Source organism: Nymphaea colorata, chromosome 6 (genome assembly GCF_008831285.2).
Source record: "Nymphaea colorata isolate Beijing-Zhang1983 chromosome 6, ASM883128v2, whole genome shotgun sequence".
Classification (NCBI taxonomy): domain Eukaryota; kingdom Viridiplantae; phylum Streptophyta; class Magnoliopsida; order Nymphaeales; family Nymphaeaceae; genus Nymphaea; species Nymphaea colorata.
Window position 1 is genome coordinate 1,375,309 of NC_045143.1, and position 22,518 is coordinate 1,397,826.

General features: G+C 40.3%; 2 protein-coding genes and 1 pseudogene across 5 annotated transcripts; all 3 read left to right on the plus strand.

Moving 5' to 3' along the window:
• The first annotated feature begins 935 nt into the window (after nt 1–935).
• Nucleotides 936–10,149, plus strand: LOC116255680 (putative leucine-rich repeat receptor-like serine/threonine-protein kinase At2g04300). Of its 4 annotated transcripts, none has more exons than XM_050078350.1 (14): nt 936–1,091; nt 4,023–4,179; nt 4,294–4,825; nt 5,268–5,746; nt 5,828–5,960; nt 7,002–7,070; nt 7,154–7,225; nt 7,391–7,465; nt 7,543–7,712; nt 8,111–8,322; nt 8,404–8,530; nt 8,997–9,065; nt 9,171–9,423; nt 9,607–10,149. In XM_050078350.1, the coding sequence occupies exons 3-14, from the start codon at nt 4,347–4,349 to the stop codon at nt 10,034–10,036; spliced, it is 2,568 nt and encodes an 855-aa protein (XP_049934307.1). In that variant the 5' UTR covers nt 936–1,091; nt 4,023–4,179; nt 4,294–4,346; the 3' UTR covers nt 10,037–10,149. The 4 variants fall into 4 exon arrangements, with proteins under 4 accessions (XP_049934307.1, XP_031487444.1, XP_031487445.1 ...); XM_050078349.1 differs by lacking the exon at nt 936–1,091 and adding an exon at nt 3,723–3,837; XM_031631584.2 differs by lacking the exon at nt 4,023–4,179.
• Nucleotides 10,150–12,666: 2,517 nt separating this feature from the next.
• On the plus strand, nt 12,667–13,320 carry LOC116255872 (uncharacterized). Its single transcript, XM_031631952.1, has one exon. The coding sequence runs from the start codon at nt 12,667–12,669 to the stop codon at nt 13,318–13,320; it is 654 nt and encodes a 217-aa protein (XP_031487812.1).
• Nucleotides 13,321–14,796: 1,476 nt separating this feature from the next.
• On the plus strand, nt 14,797–20,479 carry LOC116255873 (probable LRR receptor-like serine/threonine-protein kinase At1g51810; annotated as a pseudogene).
• Nucleotides 20,480–22,518: the final 2,039 nt, after the last annotated feature.

Sequence of the window (22,518 nt, forward strand, 5' to 3'; positions counted from 1 at the left end):
CCAAGGAGCATGTCAAGCTAAGTGGGTGCTACTTCCGCATTGTAAACAGTCATTTCCATTGTTTTAAGTTAATTCTCATCTTGCCGAATGTATAATTCTTAACTCAGAACTAAATCAGGGCAAACTTCTTCAAACTCATTCAGTGTCAGACTGATGAGCACCTCTACATTTGACTTGGTGGCCACACTTTCATCAAATTTTCTTTGTTGGGTTTCATGAAAAGCAAGTTTTCTAATGAATTTTCAGAGCTTGGTTTATTTGTTCGGATGACACACCCAAACCTTGTGTTTTGAACATGAATAATATGAGGAGGTCAGGTTTTTCACTTTCTTTTACAACACTAGGTTTTATTAAAATTGGGTTTTCTTCAAACCCGATTTTGGTGGCACCCAAACATTCCAAAAACCCGATTTTGGAGGCAAAACCAGATTTTGCCTTCAAAACCTTGATTTGGAGTGTTATTCAGACACTCTTTTAAAGGTATGAGATCCTTGTGTGTTTGTTTTTTAATTATCATTTGTAATTTTACTTGAATCCAATGTGTAACTCTAATATGAGGAGGATCCAAGTAAAGATCAAACCTCTAAAAAAGATCTAGATCTATGCAACTAGACCTAGATATATTTGGATTTTGCACAATTGAATTTAGATTCACAGACCCACTTCTTCTCTATTTAAAAAAAAAAAAAAACTTAGGTCCCATTTGTAAGGGAGTTCTAGTATCCAGACTTGGTCAATTTCAGTATTTCCTTTACTTTAATGCGTCTTGCTTGTACCAATTCAATTTCAGCTCATTATTTCTTGGACATCACTTTCGTTTCGTTAGGTGAATGTGGGGCCTGAGATATTAGAATCTTATTGACTGTGTCAGTCTTTCTGTTCCTTTTCTTTGTATAAATCTGGAAATACCACACCCCCTTGAACTCCTCCCGCACTCTCTCCTCTGTGAAGTCGGCAGCAAATGTGGAACCGCTCGAACTCGTCGACAGCCCAATGGTGGAGGTATTTTCTTCAACTGGTGATGGCGAACTCCATCAGAGCTCTTCTGCCACTGATTTTGACTATTTCTGCCGTCTCTGCATCGGACCAGCGTAAGCATCTTCTCCCACATTTCTTGCTTCAACTTCTTGCTGAAACGCCGTTTTTTTTTTTTCCATAGCTTAATTGGTAACGTAAGTAGGCACTTATGAATCCTCTATGGCTCTACTTAAAAATCTCCTTGAATAATGGGATTTCCTCCTGCTCACTGGAAAAAAAAAAAAAATTGTACTGGTATATGTAAACATAGTTGATTAAAATGAAGAAGTATTATTTGCCTATTCGAGAACGAAGGAAAAATTGATAAACCAAAATTATAAAGTAATTGAGTAGATGTAGACGACACATATATAACTTCCCTTCTCTCTCGTCACTTCATCTTCAACATACATACAATTTGGTGGCTCTTGGCTTTCATGATGGCCGGAGAACCCAGATCAGAGCGAGAGCCCTCGAAAATGCTTTTGTCATAAAATGTAAGGGGAGTATAGATCAGAGACCAAGAAGGAAATCAATGAGCACAGCTGTTCGTATATATATATATATATATATATATAAAAGAAAAGAAGAAGCGAGGTCATTGCAACTACCCAATCACGTGGCATGAGGCCCATTGCAACTGTTGCAATTGGACAATTGGATGATCAATGTACATTTATTTTGTTGTATTTTATGTTTGAAGTGCCGTTAGTTGCAAGAGGAAGATAGAGGTAGGGTTGAACATGGTCCTAATTGAGTTCGAGCCAAACATGGTTCTAGTTGAGTTGGAGCTAGGCCAGGTAGAGCCAAACATGGTTCTAGTTGAGTTGCAGGTAGAGCCAAACATGGTTCTAGTTGAGTTGGAGCTAGGCCACGTAGAGCCAAATACTAAAATATCTAATCGACTTCAACTTGTCATGCTTGAGCTCAACTTTAATTATGCATTTTTAGAGTTCCACTCGACTCGTAGGCACATTTGTTTGATTTTCAAACAAGCAAACGAAAAGTTGCCGCCAACTTCAAAATGGAGGCACATAAATTATAGAGGATAGATTGAAAAGAAAAAGAGAGAAGAGAAACTGTGAGGAAGAAGAAAGAGTAATTACTAATTAATGTATGGGAGAGAAACATTAATGTCATCGGTAATAAAGGAAGTGAGAGAAGTAATAATGTCAACCATCCTCCTGCCTTCAATGTGTGCGAGAGTGGGAGAGAGAAATAATGTTAGCCCCATCGTGATTCATGACTTGCAGTCCATTAACTCCCTCGGCACATCCTTAGTCAAAACCAGGAACAATTCAACCTCCCTTCGGCCAAATTGCCCCGACCTCCTCCCTGCAATGGGACCGAGCATCAATCTCCTGGTCTACATTAAGATGAGGATATCGTTTCTGCCAGAAGCAATTCACAAAACACCTGATCTACTTTACCACCTGACTGCAGTGAAACAAGATGTGCAGATTCACTTCTAAAGCATCTACAAACCTTTGCTTTTTTTACTGACCAAGGTAGGCAACCTCTCGTTGGCTGCCACATGGACGGACCCTCATGCCTTCATTGTCACAGTGACTTGAAGGGGTATTCGAATAGTGGAAGCAGTCATGGTACAAGAAAGAGGTAGATATAGAGATGTGAACCAAATTTGGATCACAATTGAGTCATCTTTTTTGGGGCACTAGTTTTTTGCAGAAAGGAGAAGAGTTGAATGTTTTTTTTAGCGACAGGAGATGGCAGAGACGGTTGAAGGGGATAACTGAAGGACGAGGGAAGTGGCCTATTATATGAATTGAGCTGGAATGATGGAGATCTTTTTATCACCATTCAGTATGACGCTTTTCCCCTAGAGATTGGAACAATGCTACATGGTATTAGATTTAGATGACAGATATGAATATGGTATTAGATGAACGGGCAGGAGGTTTAATGTATGCTTAAAGGAGTCGGTAACAGTCCTTTGGTTTGGAATTTGTGTGTTGTAAAGTGTGATAATAGAGTTTCATCGTCTCGGGGTGGCAAAGCCTCTCACCTTAGTGTGGCTTTCTTGCATTAGAGACATTAGAAACTTTAAAGAGAAAAAGGAAAATGGGAAACAGCCTATTGGATTGGAATGTCAATAAATCCTATTAAGATCTGGCATCTGACAAACGGCATAAAACAAATTGTATACGAAAAAAAAAAACTGATATGCGATCGAGAATTTGGATCGGATTCGGATATAATAAATGACATCTGATCAGATTTAAATTTGGATTGCTATTGTTATGCCTTCCCTATTCCATTTATTGACGTCATTTTAGACTTAATCTTATTAAATATTTTAGATAGCGCAGATCATATATATATATATATATATATATATTTATTTATTTATTTATTTATATGTAGAGAGTGGGAGTAAGAGAGGGGAGAACTTATCCACTTAACCAGCACAGCGACACTTCGCCCATGACTTGAACTCTGTAAGCATCAACTCCGTTCAGAACGGAAATCATAAACTCAATTAGGAACGTGGAAAAGTCGTCGTTTGCAGGAATGGCGTGTTGCTTTCTGGGATCTTGCATTACATTGCAGTTTACCTAATTTATGAAGTCAACGCCTTCTTTCTTTCTTCTTTCTCTCCCTCTTCGTTAAAATCACTCGGAGAGTCAGAGATTTGGAGTCACGGAATCCACCCTCTGCTTTCTGCAATTGGCAGCAAAAGTAAAGGAACCACTGAAAACCCCAAACAAGTCCGCCTTCTTCAACTGACCATGGCCAACTGCAGGCGATTGCTTCTGCCTCAGTTATTAATCCTTTCCGTCGTCTCCGCCTTTGCCCAGCGTAAGCATCTTCTCCTGCATCCCTCACGTCGTCCTCCTACAAAAGCCACTTTCTTCGATCTTTTTCTGTCTCAGTAAACGTAGAGTTTCTTCCGTTGCTTTTCATTATCGCCATTAAAATCATTGACGTGTTTCCGTAAGATCAAGATAAGAGGCTGAGGTCTGTGAAAATTTCAAACTTTGTAGCAGGAACCACTATCTGGTAGACGGACTCTATGCCTAGAAGGCGCATTCTCTGTGTCGAACTCTTGACAATTCACAGGATCTCGAAGAAAAAATTCTCTACCAATACAATAATTGAGTTTGAATCGCACAACAGCAAGAAGACCTATCTCACTTTCTTGTACCCAGAAACATCTTCTACATAACGAATAAGTTGTTTGGGGAAGCCACAAAATAGATGCTTAGTTAGAATAATATTCACATGTCCATTCCGTGATTTACTTAAATTTTGCAGTGCCTTTGAACGTTGACTGCGGAACCACCGGCAAAACTGCTGGATATTTGAGCATGACATGGGTCGGTGACGAACAGTATGTAACGTCGGGCCAATCTGCGACGGTGAGGATCGACCACAACCGCATAGCGCCACTCACTACTCTTCGGTACTTCCCTGATCAGAGAAAGAAGAACTGCTACTCCTTCCCTGGCGTGGGCCAAGGCATCAAGATCCTTGTTCGCACTTGGTTTTACTATGGCAACTACGACGGCTTGTCCTCTCCACCAACATTTGATCTTCTTTTCAATGGGAACCCCTGGGCGACGGTGTCTCCTTCGGGAGATAATGGTTCTGCAGCCTTCGAGATGGTCCACGTCACCAAAGTTGAAGACGTTAGTGTCTGTTTGGCTCGTACTAAGCCCAACGCCGTTCCCTTCATCAACTCTCTTGAAATAAAGAAGCTGGAAGATGACATGTATGCTTCCATGGACACCGACCGGCCCCTGTACGTCAACGGCAGATTTGCCTATGCATCAACAACCGTTGTGAGGTGTGTGTTACCGTTTCTACTACTGTGTTTTTTTTTTTTGTTTATCGGGATATATCTCACCGTTGATTTGCATATTTTTTTAGAGATATTTACTTCTGGGATATTGTCTATAAGTGTGAGATTGGCCTTCCTTTTTCAATCGAGCAAAAAACCTTAGACTGGAATTCTCTTTTGGACTTGAGTTTTGCACGAGGAATTATGTGATTTGAAAGGCCATTGCGTTTAAGATGGCACAAAAAATCATGGCCCGCCCTACTACGCCGACTCCATTCAGTGAGGAAGGGGGATTTGGTTGCATGTGAATTAATCTAAAGTTTCACAAGATAACTTTGTCTCCCCTTTTTTATTCGAAATGGTTCCACCCAATTATTTCTAACCTTGTGAATCTATATATTCTTGCATGGTTTCTCTTTTCCGGTCTCAGGCCAATATTTTTTTGCAGGTACCCAGATGATCCCTATGATCGACTCTGGTTTCCTTTTACCAACTATTCAACAACCGGGTTAAGTCCGGTGAGGAGGAGTTCTGACCCGATCTCCAACCTAGCAGACAGACCACCGGCCGCTGTTCTGCGGCAGGCAATTACGCCATCATCCAGTCTAGCATCTAACATGACCGTCCCCAGCTTCATAGGGTCGCCGTCTCCGGCGCCTCATTACGTTACTTTTTATTTCGTGGAGATGTTGGCCAACGCCAGCAGGTCGTTCGACATCTACTTGGACGATCAGAAATTTTATGCCAAGACAATCGTTCCAGACGGGACTGTGTTGGAACTTCAAAACCCCAACATCTCACTCTCGACTAGCTCAGTGTTCTCGCTGGTGAGAGCCAAAGGCTCCACTCTGCCCCCTTCAATAAGCGCGGCAGAGTTCTATATGATCGGTCCTGTTTGGGGCGTCGCTGCAACCGACAGTTCAGACGGTATGTCCTCTCTCTCTCGCTATCTCCCTCTTCCCCTCTTTTATGTCTTCTTATTCTTTGGATGTTGGTGTTGGTTCACAGTGAAGGCATTGAGTGAGTTTCAGAAGAGTTATGTGCAACTCCAGCCATGGAGCGGAGATCCTTGCCTTCCCATCGGCTATGCCTGGGAGTGGCTCAACTGCAGCTCTGATTCCATTCCTCGAGTTACTGCACTGTAAGTTTATAGATTTCTTCTCATGGATATTTTAAGAACATTTGTCAAGAAATTATGTTTCCTAATGTTATTTTTAGATTCAACAATCGGACATTCGACATGCTTCTAAACGATGATTGTTCGTATCAAATTATTTCGGCATAACTTAAGACTTGACTTGGGGCGTGGTCAAGCTTTAACCATTGTTTCGGGACATAGACTTGGGCCTACCGGTTCTCGATTTCAAGATATCTCTTCTCTTAATTTGGCAATAGTAACTTATTGTTGTTGTCTCATAGATCTGCCTTAAAAAAAGGAATATATTAATGAAACACTTGTTACGGAGTCCCATGAATTTACAGAATTTGTCTGGTTTAACCTTCTGTTACTATTGTCCCTAACATGTGTTCTAGCAATGTTTTTCGAAAGCACGATCTTCTTTTTAACAGATGCTCCCTTACCTCTTTTTTTCTTTTAATCTTCTGAGTAAGTGGACAGCATTTCTTCCATGTTCTTTTGCACTACCATTCATGTACAGGATTTTAAGGTGCAGGTCATTAATTTGTTATCAGAGCTGAACCATTTTAAGAAATGATATTTGAATCAATTGGCCCATGTTGGCTTTCTTAAATACTGTTTCTAAGTTAACAGTTTAAAAACTAGTGAAAGTTTTATAAACTAAAATCTACTCAAGTTTTGAATAACAAAAAATAAGGTTACATTTTGATTTTTGCCTGTGAATGGAAAGCCAAGCGTAAGCATCAAAATTTATTCGTTTTGAATGTTAGATTAATTAACTAAAAAACGAGTAGTTTGGGGGTGGGTAAAATTAGATCCTCGGTTGTCCTCAGACCTGGATTCAATTTGGTCACAGACCTATACACTGAAGCTGATCAATCATCAAGATTGCTATTTCGATCTCCTTTTTACTGGATACGACTGAATAATTCTGGACTTGGATCAGTTTCGAAATAATACTGATCCAATATTGGCACGCCTCATCGCAATCTCAAACCAATCTGACTGGTCCTGTATTTCGTTCTGATCATATTCCTTTCCCAGGTTTTTGAGTGGTTATGGACTCACCGGCCCCCTTGCGGACTTCAGCAACCTGACTGCTCTTCAAATAATGTAAGTGATCACTTCTAGGGCCTTCTTTAGGGATGTCCTTCGTATATATGAAGTTGGTAATTATTTTTTATCTTGTTTGACAGTGACTTGCATAACAACAGCTTGAGTGGAAGCATTCACGAATTCCTTGGGAAACTTCCCAATCTGAAGCGGTTGTAAGTACAGAGCAGCCCTATATTTCACGAAGTTATAGCTAGCTCTCCCTCTAAGATGTTTGTTTCCAAATTTTTTGCAACTATTACAAGAGCTAAGGACTTAATTTGAACCTTACTCACCTGGTTTCAAATTTCAGCTGCTCACATGTGTATAATATACTGCAGAAACTTGGCAGACAATCAATTTAATGGATCACTGCCGGCATCACTTATAACTAGCAATTCAATAGTGAACCTAAAGTACGCGATCATCTGATTCATTTCTTTTCAGTCTTTTGTCAGTGCCCCAGGTGACCTTCCAAATTTTCCGCTTGTAGCATTTCGGGCAACAATTTCTCAGGCAACTCAAGTGACTTTGCCGGCAGCGCAGAGAAGAAGGGCAATGTGGGTGTAATAGCTGGAGGAACCATTGGTTCGACCTTGTTCTTGTTGCTGTTGGTCATGCTTGCCATCTTCATTTTCAAGAAGCGGCCTGCCAATGCATCTGGTATAAGGCTTAGCTTGTCTTTTCCTCTCACTTTTCTAAAATTTCAGAAGATTGGATCTTATGTGTCTCCAAAAATCGGGTCGGAATATTGGATTTAAAATCATCGATCGCATTAAATTTTCAAGATATTATTGCCATCGAAACATCATGTGGATTTGGACAAGTTTTGGAGTTGCTCATAGCTTAAGTAACCAGATCCACAATTTCTCCTAGATCAGGTCGATCATGGGTGGCCTAAATGCCTAATAGGATCTCATGTTCCCGTGCTAAGTTTAACTCAAGAGCACGCAAATCGCACCTCCCCTGTTGGAATAAAAAAAACATTTCATGGGCATGTTTTAGATGTTGGACTTTTATTTATACACTAATCACTAACTCTATCAAAATTAATGTGCTAGCCAAGCCAAGGTCGGCTCTTCTAGAACCGGAGATCAAGCAGCATGGCTTCTCTCATGCTGAGATTGTGGAAATCACCAACAATTTTGAGAAAGTCCTTGGTGAAGGGGGATCTGGAAATGTCTACTATGGTCGACTTAGAAATGGGTCCGAAGTTGCTGTCAAGGTGCTAAAAGATACACTCTCACAAGGAACCAAGGAGTTCGTAGCAGAGGTTTGTCTTCTTTTAAGTTATTAGACTCTCAGTTTATAATATACGTGTTCAACGACTATGAATTGTTTGCTATCATTTTAGGCGAAGCTATTGATGACAGTTCACCACAGATTCTTAGTCTCCTTTGTTGGGTACTGTGAGGAAGGTGGAAATCTGATTCTTCTCTATGAATACATGGGTGGTGGGAATCTAAGGCAGCTGCTCTCAGGTAGGTCACATGGGCAACTAGTCCTATATATAACTATTCCAAATATTGGTGGCCCAATGATGTGGAGATACCATATCGTTATTGGATTTTAAAGGGGGTCATGAACTGCTTCATACCCATCTGTAAGCGTGATCAGTGACAATAATATGAGTAGGTCCTGCAAAAAGAAGTGACTGTTGTTAAGGAGTTTGCTGTTTCCATTAGCCAACAAGAAGTCAAGCCACCTTAACGGAGGGATTGACTTAAGACTCTTAAAATTAAGGAGGTCAAGTACGTAATGCTTGATTTTGCCTTTTTGGTTTTGGTAACCCCAGCTTGCCTTTGGAAAGAACAAAAAAAGAAAAAAAGAAAAAAAGAAAAAAGCATTATTTTGATCAGTTTGATGAGAACATGATCAGAATAAAAATAACTTCAACCTAATAAGTGATTGAAGTTAACACTATATACCATGTTTTCTCTCTGGCAGGAAGGAGTAGCACATCTGCATTTATTACATGGGAGATCAGACTGAAGATCGCGCTGAGGGTTGCGACAGGTCCTAGTTCTCCATTATTTCCTCTGCAGATCTCTCTTGTCTCATCAATTCCTTGGGGTTAATGGTCCTTTTTACAGAAACTGACCATATGTTTCTTGAGTGCAGGATTAGACTATTTACACTCGGGCTGTTATCCGCCTATCATTCATAGGGATGTGAAAACAACAAATATTCTTCTGAATGCAAAGATGGAAGCCAAAGTAGCAGATTTTGGACTGTCCAAATCTGGCCAAAAAGAGGAGGGGGCGGATCTACCAACTGTAGCCGTCAACCCACGCCGATATAGTTTTGGCCAACGGGACGATGTGACTCAGGTTTCCACTGCCGTTGCTGGCACACCCGGATATATTGATCCTGAGTACGTTTTTTCTTATATGCGAACATGAATCAGTTCATTCCATGTCAAAACAGAGTTCAAAATACAAAATTAATGTTCGAGGGAGAAACTAGTGTTTGGAAGCCAAAGGAATCAAAGATGGAATCCCTTTCATTGCAAAAAGGGAGAAAAAGTTTCACAATAATAAAGTTTGTGTGCTTGCAGGTACTACAGAACGAACCGGGTCACCCAGAAGAGCGACGTCTATAGCTTCGGTGTGGTTCTATTGGAGCTTATAACTGGACGTCCTCCAATATTTGCCGAGCCTGGAGAGCGTTTTCATATAATTGGATGGGTCACACCAAGAATAGCTAGACGGGAAATCCACAGTATTGCGGATCCTAAACTGAATGGGCAATACAATGTAAATTCCATGTGGAAAGTTGCAGATGTAGCACTCTCGTGCACCTCCGAAACTTCTGATAGGAGGCCTAGCATGATCGATGTGGTGAACCAACTGAACGAGGCCCTCGAGGTAGAGACTTCTTATCAACAGCTGACCGATACCCCATCTTCAGAGGTTCGAAGTTCACCAACCTTTTATGAATTTTCTAGCTCATCTCTATCTAGTTCGTATCTACCATCAGCCAGATAGCCTTCCACAAAAAAAATGTCCCGCATTTGTAAGGGGAATCAGCAGGCAAACAGGTCTCCTTGGTGTTTATATGATGGAAACTCGTTTTGTGTAATAAACGATTATTTCTTGCTTCTGTTTCCACGAACAAGCTCAAAAGTGACTGAGCATAGGGCCTGACGCAGGGAGAAGACAACCTAAGTCATGGCCCCACCCCAGCCAATTGAAAAAAGAAAATCTACATTGAACAAATTAAAAAATTTTAATTGCACCATGTATTGTTTCAATTTAAATTCAGTTTGGCCCTATCCAAATCGAGAGGTTGAGCTGTTCGGTCCACCCCTAAAGAAAATCTTAGCTCCGCCCTTAGCAATGAACATTTTAGTTACATGAGGCATGGAATAATAGTACACAGTACTCTTTCTTCTTTTACATTCTCCTCTTTTACATTCTCCTCTGTCAATCATCGTGCTCATGAGTTGAAGCTATGAGTTGACCTTACATACAAGGGACTGGCTCTTGTGTTCTATGAGGAGTATTTTTGCAACTCTAAGTCACCTAAATCTTCCAGCCAAAACGTGTAGGTAATCAGACCATGTTGCCTTCTTCTTTGTGGGTGCATTTTTCAAACCAAGCTCTGAAATCCATAATTTTAGTTAAGGATCCGTTATTAGCTGTGATGAAATAAACAAACCAACTGAAGGAGGCCATGGAGGCAGAGACTTACTACCTCAGTTACAGAGTTCAACATTCATTATCATGCTCTTGTTAAATTTCCAGTTCATTTCTATCAGCTTCACTTTTACCACCAGAAAGCCTTCCATAAAAAATGTCCTGTACTTATGAGGGGGTTCAGCAGGCAAATTATGGGGCCTAATTGGTGTCTACATATGATGTAAGTTTGTCTTATGAAATGACCATCTACTTCTTGCTTCTTTTTCCGTAAACAAGCTCAAAAGTGTCTCAGCAACGAACATTTTAGTTATATGGGGCTAATTGGAATGGTTCATACTCGTTCTTCTTCCCATTTTTTATTCTACTTTCTCCTGTGAAAATTGTTTCTTAACGGAAATAAAAGGGTAGTTTTACTTGGATTAGGGAGAGAAATAGGTCAACAGAGTGTGGACGTGCTTATGAAAGGGAAAGAACTTGAAAACTCAATGTTTCTCAAATCGAACCAAAGGAGAAAAAAAGCAATGGAATATAGACACGGTTTAATTCCTCCCATTTCCACTCGTTCATGTATGAAAAAGAAGAGCCATATGATGACAAAAGAGCAGGCATATAGGAAGCTAGGTTTTCTTTTCGATCTGCAGTCCCCGGTAAAATACATCAAAACTTTTCTAGTCACTGAATGCCTCCTAAATTAGAAGCGACTAAGTTTAATAACATAATCTGCGACGATGTAGTCGAGTACTTATTTTTTATGTAAAAATAAATACTTTCGCTAGGTAACATTCAAATAATAATTTTATTATCCAAATAATCAAATTTTTATTTATAAACATAAAATGAAAAAATTGCTTTTGTTTTATGTATTAATAAAATTGACCATAAAAAGGTAGCTAGTTTTGCTAAAAGTATATAGCCTGTTCCGGATATGCATTTGATATACATACATAACAATTTCGTTAAATTCGATAATAAAAAATTATTTATGCGAAAATCAAGAAGCATGTTTAGAAGGCAAAAGAGAGAGTGGGAATACTAAAATTTCATTTATACGCTGCATGTACCTAAATATTGAACTTATTATTAATTTTTTTCTGGCATACGTAAATTTTGTTCAATTAAATAACAGAATTTTACCATTAGTCGTGATTTGTGATTTTGCCTTCTATTCTGAGATTAGTTAGCCCATCCTGCGACAATCGTGAAGCAAAATGAAAACTGAAAATCGAAAAATGAAACCTGAAAATCTTCTTCATACCCAAAATCCGGAAACAGCCGATATTAATCTTGAATCAGATTAGCCTTTCCAAAAAATGTGTCACTGCCTGTTTCCTGAACTGTCGTAACGCTCAAGTGTAAAATGTGAAAATAGCAAGATCTAGAGACAACTGAACAAAAGATGAGTTTTTCTGTAGTTGACTTGGTTCGTGGCTGAAATCTACTATAAGCAGATAAAGCAAGCCAAGACACTTCAAAACCGTTGAAGATCGGATTTCTTATGCCAATCCTAATCTATGACACTTTCCAAATTATGCATCACCATCTGTAAAGCTTTAATGTTGTGACTCTCTATCTAGTCATTTATGTATAGCCTTTTGGGGAGGTTTGAGAATCAATACAGAAAACTGCCTGTGTATTCTAATTTGGCTCCCTTCGCATGGTATCAGACCCTCCAACACACGAGAAACGAAACTGTTTTCCTTCAACATCCAGTCTTACTTCCATGGCAGCACCTAACCCTTTCATGATCCAATGGGATGCCGTAGCCTTTCTGGCCACGGTAAAGCTAAACCAAGACAACTACCTTCTGTGGAGATGTCAACAAGAATCAATCATGCGGAGCCAAGATGTTTTCATGTATGTTGATGGCAGCGTTGTTGCTCCACCAGAATTTGTCAAGGAAACAGAAGGCGTTGAGAAGCCCAATCCCCGAGTATCAAACATGGAGAAGAAATGACCAGCTAGTATTAAGCTGGGTCATGGCGACCATATCTGAGGATGCGCTTCTGCAAATTATAGGAGCTAAGATAGCCAAGAAAGCTTGGGAGGATCTAAGGAGAGCCTACAGATTTCATTCACCAATGCGCATTATGCTACTGAAGAAAGAACTGTACCTCATCAAGAAGGAATCGAGGGACATGGTAACGTACCTAGATCGCATTATGTTTTTAGCTAATGCTTTGGCTGCTGCTGAATGTCATGTTGCAGACGAAGAACTAATTCAGATTACATTGAACGGCCTTCCAAGTGGCTATGAAAATCTGATTAAGTCAGTGAGCACTAGTTCGTCGAATACAATCTCGAGGTTTCCAGAACTTTATATGCTCCTTTGGGATCAAGAAAAGGTGGTAGAAGCCATGCAGCCCAAGACGACATCCACAGATAACAACTCACAAGTAAAACTTTTCGTCGACCATGGCAGAGGACGAGACAGATCCTTCTACCATGGTGGACGAGACAGAGATTATGGTCGTTCAAATCAAAATGGCACCGACAGTGAAGCCAATAACAATAACAACATTAACACCACTGTTGCAAGAAACAGAAAGAGTCCTATAGTTTGTCAGTACTGTGATCGCAAGGGACATGCAGCCAAGGATTGCTGGGATATCCTGAGGGCCATCTATAAATAGGCACAAGAAGAGAGTAATGGGTACTCGGAGTTAAGTGTGTCTCACCACATCATCTTTAACAACTGCAACGTTTCCTCCTGTAACATAAATTTTAGTGTTATCAAAGGAGACCTATTTTCTTCCAAAATGCCTTTCTGATCTGACATTCTTGCTTTCTTTTCGGGGCACCTTTGCTTGACAAAGCGTCCAAAGAAGTTTAGGAGTTGATTCTAGATAACAGCTGCTTAGAGAAAGAAATTACAGAAATTTTAGGAAGGGCATGTTACGCATTGAAGGTTTAGGAGCCACCACCACCGCCACAGCCGCCGGGGTCACCTCCACGGCTCCCATGTGGAGAGAAATGATTCATGACACCATTAGAGAAGAGAAGTCCTGTACAAATGGCATACAAGCATGTGGGAGAAGGCATCAATGGCAGCAGCTCAGCTCCCTCTGCATCTAAGTCTACAACTTCCATTTCCTTGAGTGGAAGTCATTCTTCGATTCGTAGGGCCATTATAGGTCACTGTCCTCCTCCCTGAAGCCTTCACATAGTTTCCACCTTGTTGATTGACCGGCCATGTCGATGGAAAGTCACAGTTTGTAACATCTAACACATGGTGCTCTCGTTGTTGCACCTTATGATTAAGACGAGTTACTTGTTCATGGGTGGCCCTTTCCTTTGTACTTGTTCATGGCTATAACATTAAACTAACTGTTAATCATTTGATGGTCCTTAACCATAGTTGTGGAATTTAGTCTAAGGACCAACCCTGCTTAATTTCTCGTATCCTTGAACAGTGTTCTGTTTATAATTTTACAACAGCAGGGGATCCCCCGTTTGCGTATAACCAACTTCCGGAATAAAGAATCATGAATATTTGATGCTGTGTCAAAGCCAAACATACACCCTTTAAAAGAGAAAAACGCACCAGGATCCTCCGTTTCTTGTTTGATTGCATCCTTAAGAATGAGGCTGATCTGCTGAAAAAAGAAAACCAAAACCCCTGTTTGTGGACAGGTTTCTCTACCATATAAGTACGCCATAAATTACCCAGTCTTTTGCGTGCATTATTTGGAAGACTATGTCATAGCCTACCTCTCAGTACAATAAGGACCGCATCAAATTTCTGAGCAGAACAAGTGGTTAAGACATTGACAACTTATAAACAGTTGCACAAAGAAAATGCAAATAAATGCAAAAGTCAAATTATTTGTCATTGATTCCCCACGGAACCAACTGCAAATAAGAAAAGAAAAATAAACATATGTATCTAGAATCAACTGGCCTTGAGCGCGTCAAGGGGCGGACCGAAGGCGGCTGCTGCCCGCTTCCATCAACTTGCCTTGAGCAAACAGCCATTTCCTTGCACCAGCCTTTCTTCCTCCACAAATTCTTGAATTTGGAAGCTCCGTTCCTCCCTCTCTCTCCCTCCCTCCCTCTTCACTATATAAAATATTTGTGAGACTCAGCCTGCACTCTCTCCTGCATCTGAATGTTGAGGGCAGAACAGCCAAGAAGTGCAGGGATTTTGGTCAACTGATCATGGCGAACTGCATGAGAGGATTGCTGCCTCTGTTGCTGGCGCTTTATGCTTTCTCTGCATCTGCTCAGCGTAAGCGCCTTCTCCTTCGTTTCTCTTCGTCGTCCTCTTGTGTTGGACTGCCTGTGGAGTCCGAGAAAAAGTTCAAATATTTTTTTTTTTTACAATTTTTTCAGGGGTTTGTTAACATCTTTCTCCATTCACCAGTAATAATTTTGGCGGGTATAAACAGTTTTCATTCTTAACATTTCTCACTTATTCTTCGATGATGTATATACTTCATTGATATCACCGAATCACCTTAATCAAAAAGTACGAATGCAGCAGTATTATATCATTCAGCAGTTCATTCAGTTGCATTTCTCTGCCGCAGTCCCTGTGAACGTGGATTGCGGAACAAGCGTCGACGTTGTGGGCTTCAATGGCATGTCATGGGTCGGCGATGACCGCTACGTGCGTTCAGGCCGACCGGGGACGGTGCGGAACGACGACAGACTCATCTCACCACTCACCACTCTCCGGTACTTCCCTGATCAGAGAAAGAAGAACTGCTACTCCTTTCCTGGCGTGGGCCAAGGCATCAAGATCCTTGTTCGCGCTTGGTTTGTCTACGGCAACTACGACGGCCTGTCGTTGCCACGGACGTTCAATCTTCTTTTCAACGGAAACTTTTGGGGAACGGTTAACGTAACCAGCACGAGTTTCTATGATGATCAATTGTTTGAGATGATATACATCACCAAAGCGGATGATGTAAGCATCTGTTTGGCTCGAATTCGAACAAATCCTAATGACGTTCCCTTCATCAACTCGCTTGAAATAAAGCAGCTGGACCAACCCATGTATCAAGACATGGACACCAACCGTCCTTTGTACGTTAAGGGCAGATATGCCTATGCGTCGTCCAATCCTATCAGGTAAAGTTCTCGAATGTGAAAGAGAGGGGTAGTACTAGTGAGTACCAAACGACAAGCTTTTAAATTCATGTTTTTTTCTGACAGCAGTCGACCCATGCCGAACCTAATGCCAGCTACCTCGGTGAGCTCGGAATTGACATCGCCAAACTTAGGTCGTAAATGTTGATGTCCGAGCGATGCAATTATAAACCAATCAAGTATTGGATCCCTCTTGTTACTTAGGCTCATTAAACACCAGAAAGCTACACCCCAACTCCCAACAACGTATCAGACTCGATCTCGGTCCCTGTCTAAGCTGTCTGTTAATTCAAGATTTGCAGCCAGGAAATCCTTAAGCTGAACTGAGAATGTTGCTCATCGCCTTCCTTTTATTTTTGGGTTTTTCTTTTCTCTTATCAGGTATCCAGACGATGGCTATGATCGCATCTGGAGACGTTTTACTAATTATGCAAGTTTCGGGTTAAGCCCCCTAAACGGAGATGGCTCTAACCCTACGATAAGCGTAACGGATAAACCACCAGCTGCTGTTCTTCGGCAGGCAATCACGACCTCCTCGACTCTAGCATCTAACCTGACCATTCCTACCCTCATTGACTCGCCGTTACCCGTGCCTCATTACGTCACCTTCTATTTCGTGGAAGTGTCGCCGGTCAACACCACCCGATCGTTCGACATCTTCTTGGACAACCAGAAATTCTATTCCAAGACGATTGATGTTTCAAACGGGAACGCGCAAGAGATTTACCATCCTAAAATTGCTCTGTCAACTAGTTCAACCTTCACACTTGTGAGAACCGATGGCTCCTCTCTGCCTCCTCTAATCAATGCGGCTGAATTCTTTATGCTCGGTGAACAATGGCTGGCCCTTGGTACTGAGACTTCAGATGGTATGTCCTCTCTCCTTTGTAATTGTCTGTCTGAGCTCTGTTTGTCCAGTCCCAACATCCTGTTGGAACCAATTTATGCAATATTGAACTTACCATCTCTCTCTCTCTCTCTCTCAACTCATCTCTTACCTCTTTGGATGTTGGTGTTGGTTTCAGTGAAGGCGTTGAGTGAGCTTCAGAAGAATTATGTGCAACTCCAGCAATGGAGCGGAGATCCTTGCCTTCCCGTCGGATATGCCTGGGAGTGGCTCAACTGCAGCTCTGATTCCACTCCTCGAGTTACTGCCCTGTAAGTTTTATTGTTATCTTCTCATAAAGCTTTAAGAGGGCATTACTTCATAAAAAAATATATTTTTAAAATGTGCACATGTTCCGAATAATCATGCTTACTCTGAAGGCTTTTAGAAATGCATCACTTGATGCAACGCTGAAAATGCTTCTCAAGGGCCAGGAGGTCATTGGCCCAAACTGAACACCCTTTGGTCCCAAGAATGGCATGCACCCGCCGCTGCAAAGTCACACAAATCACTTTGGATCTCGGACTTGAATTTACCTTTTTGACAAAACCATACACCGAAGCTGAATCAGATTACTGTTTGACTCTTCTTTCAAGATCCCACGAAAATGGTTCCCAATTTGGGTTGGTTTCAAATAGCAGACATCACTCATCGGAATTAGCTGAAATCAGTCAGACTGGTCCTGTCTTTTATTCTGATACTCTTTTCTCACTGCAGGTATCTGAGTGGTCATGGACTCACCGGCCCCCTTGTGGATTTCAGTAATTTGACTGCTCTTCAGACGATGTAAGTGATCACTTTGGTGCCTTTTTAAGGACTTGAATAACATATATAAATTTATATGGTAATTGTTTTTCTTGTTTGATAGTGACTTGCAGAACAACAGCCTGAGTGGAAGCATTCCTGAATTCCTTGGGAATCTTCCCAATCTGAAGCAGTTGTAAGTACAGATCGTGTGGTTTTCACCAGGATATAGTTTTGAGAAGCTTGTTTGTATAATTGTTGCAATTGCGGCAAAAAGCTAACAGTTTTATTTGCACCCGATTAATCTTGCATCGAATTTCAGCTGCTTATAAGTGCATAATATGCTGCAGAAACTTGGCTGACAATCAATTTAATGGATCACTGCCCGCATCTCTAACTAGGAATTCAATAATAAACCTAAAGTAGGTGATCAGTATGTAAACACCACACATCGGTTCGTTATTTTTCTTTCTTTTGCTAGTGCCCATGTAGTGACCTTCTTCCAAATTTCCCTCTTGCAGCATTTCGGGCAACAATGTTTCAAACTCAAGCGACTATTCAAACAGATCAGGGAAGAAGATCAGTGCAGGTTTAGTAGCTGGAGCAACCGCTGGTTTGCTCTTGTTCATCTTGCTCTTAGTTATGATTGCAATTCTCATATTCAAGAAACGGTCTGGAAATGCAGTTCAGTTGAATCGATCTGGTATAAGTTCTAGCTTGATTCTCTTACTCTTCTCACCTATCTTATATTTTAGAAGATTGGATTTTATGTGGCTTCAAAATCCTCTGGTCACCCGAATTATACATGCAGTGTATTAGATTTGACATATAGATCAATAGAATCAGACCATCATCAGGTCGATCAGGTGCCTTAAAAGCACAATCAGATTTGGTTTTCCCATGCTAAGTTTAACTCGAGCTCAGTTGGAAATCCCTTCTTGCATTGACCACAATAAGTTCTGTAATATGAATTCCTTAAGTCCCATTTTGGAGTTATAATGAAATTTCATAGTCCTCATATTAAACTTTGGACTTCCATTCACTGACTATTTCTCTTGCAAATGTGCTAGTGGACATTGGCAAACCAGCAGTGGTTCTTCTAGAACCAGAAATCAAGCATGGTTTCCCTTATGCAGAAATCGTGGAAATAACCAACAATTTCGAGAAAGTAATTGGTGAAGGAGGATCTGGCAATGTATACTACGGACGACTTAAAAATGGTCATGAAGTTGCTGTCAAGGTGCTAAAGAATTCACTGTCACAAGGAACCAAGGAGTTCCTAGCAGAGGTCTGTTTTGGCTTCACTATGTTTTCAGTTCATATTACATATGTTTAGTGACTTTGAATTGTTACTCATTTTAGGTGAAGCTACTGGTTACAGTTCACCACAAATGCTTAGTCTCCTTTGTTGGCTACTGTGAGGAAGGTGGACGTCTGATTCTTCTCTATGAGAACATGAGTGGTGGGAATCTAAGGCAGCTGCTCTCAGGTAGGTCATATTGGCCAAGTAGGCCTGTATTTCAGTCTAGTATTGGTGGCCTCATGATATGGAGATCATGAACCATACCGTTGCTGGTCTTAAGAACTTCGATTAAAGGTCAAGTGCTTATTACCCATTGTTGAAGCATGACCAGTGACAACAATGTGTAGATGCTTGAAAAAGAAGGGTCTGTTTATAAATTTTTATTTTCCATTTGCCAACAAGAGATCCATCCACCTTAATAGAGGGATTGACATCTGTTGGCATAAGCTGGTAGGGGTCTTCCCAACCTCAGTTTGTCCTTGAAAAGAGGATTAATATCTCTTAGTAGTTTGAAGTGATCATAGGTAGTAGAGAACTCTATGAGGTTGTAATAAAAGATATAAATTCAAACTAACACAAATTGAAAAAACGACTCAACTTAATTTCTGTATACTAAGTTTCCTCTCTTGCAGGAAAGACTAGCACATCTGCGTTTCTGACATGGTCGAGCAGACTTCAGGTTGCACTGAGCGTTGCAACAGGTCCTAGATCTCCATTATTTCCATTGCAGAGCCCTCTTGTCTTATCAATGCTTCCTGGTTATCAACTAAAATTTTTGGAAAAATTGACCCTATGTTTGTTGAGTGCAGGATTGGACTACTTACACTCCGGATGTAATCCACCAATCATTCACAGGGACGTGAAAACGTCAAACATTCTTTTGAATGCAAAAATGGAAGCAAAAGTAGCTGATTTTGGATTGTCAAAAGCTGGCCAAAAGGATGATGTGACACAACTATCTACGGTGGTTGCCGGCACACCTGGATATATAGATCCTGAGTATGAGTTTTCCTGTTATATATTATCCCTCTAAACAAAGTCACAAAGTATCAAAAGATTTTGTAAGATGAGAGACTAATGTAGGAAAGAAATTAGAATGAAAAATGTAACTCTTTCATTACAAAAAAGTGAACAAGTTCTCACATCCAAAAGTTTCTGTAATTGCAGGTACTACAGTACAAACCTGGTCACCAAGAAAAGCGATGTCTATAGCTTCGGTGTGGTTCTCTTCGAGCTCATGACTGGATATCCTCCAGTGTTTGATGTATCTGGAGAGCGTTTTCATATAGTTCAGTGGGTAACACCAAGACTAACTAGGGGGACATCCACGGTGTTGCAGACCCTAAGCTGAGGGGGCAATATAATGTGAACTCCATGTGGAAAGTTGCAGACATAGCCATGTCATGCACCTCTCAACCATCTCATTCAAGGCCACACATGAGTGATGTAGTAAACCAACTGAAGGAGGCTATCGAGACAGAGAGTTATTATCAACAAACTGATGCCCCATCTACAGAGGTTCAACATTCATCATCATCTCCTTATGAATTTTCCAGCTCATTTCTGTCGACTTCCTATCTACCACCAGCCAGATAGCTCAAGTGAGAAATGGGTTTCAGTGGTGATTATGTGATGTAAATTTGTTTTGTGGAATAACCTTGGATTTCTTGCTTCCGTTTTGATGAACAAGCTCACAAAGTGACTCAACCACGAACATGTAGAAACCACTGGTTCTTCTTGTAATTTATTCTCCTCTGTCCTGTGATAATTCTTTTTTAACTGAAACAAGGGCCTTCTATGAAGATCAGAGGGAGCATGCTTCACGCTCGTGCTCTCATCATTTGTATACGAGCATATATTTATAGTGTGCGTAAATTGATTGTATTAAATTTCACATGAGCGTTAATAACACAATCTTTAATTGTCTAAACATTTATAACAGTCAATCAAAAGGTTATTTGATAAGATAATCATATCATTAAGGCCACTTAGGTATTGAATTAAGAAAACAAATCCAAATATATATATATATATATATATATATGAGGTTATTTTCGCTAGATAGTATTGAACTGAGCTTCTAGATAGTATTGAACTGAGCTTTCTTACGAAGACGACCAAATTTCTAACTATAAACGTAACAATGAATTGAACAGTGAACACTTGCATTTGTATGTATTACATTAACTGAAATAGCAGTTTCATAAAATTCATAATAGAAAAATTAGTTATGCTAAAAGTAAATAGCCTGATCCCTATATGTGTTCAATATACTGATCAGATAACAATTTTAATAAAATCGATCATAAAAAAGTAGTTATGCTAAATGCGAAAAACTGGTTGAGAAAGCAAAAGAAAGTAGGCAGTATTCCAACGAGAAGCTTCCTCGGAGATGGGTTACTACTTCCTACTTTTTTAGAAATGAATGAGTCTTTTAAATAAAATTAATTAATTGTTATTTTTCTGCAAAACAGAGTTGTTTCCACCCATTTCAACTCGATCGTCTCAATCAATGGTGAAGCGCGTCGTGGCTGCTGTGGGTAATTTCCAGCTCACAGAATTTGCTTTACTAGTTTTTAGCTTTTCACATGTGAGTGTCCCTTAAAAGTTTGAAAATTAAAGAAACAATACCTTTTGACGAGAAAGTTTTGGCTCCGCCAATCTATAATTACAGATTTTTGCGATTTTTGCTGATTAAGCATGATGCGGTGAGGGAATTGTATGCTGAGTTTGACCAGTTCTTTTTCCAGGTTAATGACGAATTCAAAGTGGTTGGGAGTAGATAATCCTCAAGTAATTAATGTGAATGAAAATTTTTACTACTTCTATTATTCGATTCTATCAATATTATATGGTACACTGGCTTGGGTAAGTAGCGGGGTAGTCAGCCAATCGCTAGTTCAAATAACACATGCCTTTCCTTTCCCTTTCCCTTTCTGCACCTCTCCAATATGAGCGGACGGCAGGATTGAGCTCGGCAGTAGCAAAGTCTGAAAGAAATCTCCTGAGCAGTATGTGTGTTAAAAGTTCTTTTTTTAAAAAAAAAAATCAGTATCGAGTTCAATTACAAAAAAAAAATGACAAAAAAAAAAAAAAAAGAGGGCCAGTGCCCCCTAGAGCTCCGTCATCTCTTCATCTCCTTTTCCTCTGTTTGTCGATTGACTCGATTCCATTTCCGGCTGGCTTGACTAACCATCCACTCGGGAAGAGGATCAACGTGGTTAATTTATTAAACAAATACCGTTCTCACGATCTTATATACAGAAAGAATCCACCTCTAGCACATCATTTATTTTTAACCATTTTCACTGATTTTTCTATGATCATCTTTATTAATATACTAGCTACATTTGAAAACCTCTGATCTGTTAAAACGTAATATTTTTATTCAATATAATAAGATAAGACAAAAAAATTACTTTTCTTATTTTTGTCTCCTCTCCCTTGTTTTCCATGAAGCTTTTGATTCCTTGAGATGAGTTCATCGACGGAATCGATGGCATGGGTGAATATCCCTAACCCTTCGCCCCCTCTTTGATTCCTCCCCTTCTAGCTATCCCCTCTCCTTCCACAGTCATTCTAGGCATCTTCATTTCCACCTATGGAGGAATAGGTTCTGGTTACCACGGATGGAGAGTAGGAATTTGAGGATATTTTCGAAATTTTAATTTTTACCTAAATATAATTTCTTTTAATTTTTAAATAAATCAATAACTTATTTAAAAAAAAAAATAACATGGCCCTACGGTCTCCTCCCCAATAGCTCCCCGTCGATGACGGAGGCACCCAACCGGCTGCTGTGGCAGG

What these genes read in the sequence shown, in the direction of transcription:
- LOC116255680 (XM_031631584.2), top strand. Translation starts at nt 962, where the DNA reads ATGTGGAACCGCTCGAACTCGTCGACAGCCCAATGGTGGAGGTATTTT. An exon ending in CTGACTGCTCTTCAAATAAT is followed by an intron (nt 7,071 to 7,153) that starts GTAAGTGATCAC and finishes CTTGTTTGACAG; the next exon opens with TGACTTGCATAACAACAGCT. An exon ending in CTTCCCAATCTGAAGCGGTT is followed by an intron (nt 7,226 to 7,390) that starts GTAAGTACAGAG and finishes AATATACTGCAG; the next exon opens with AAACTTGGCAGACAATCAAT.
- LOC116255872 (XM_031631952.1), top strand. Translation starts at nt 12,667, where the DNA reads ATGGCGACCATATCTGAGGATGCGCTTCTGCAAATTATAGGAGCTAAG.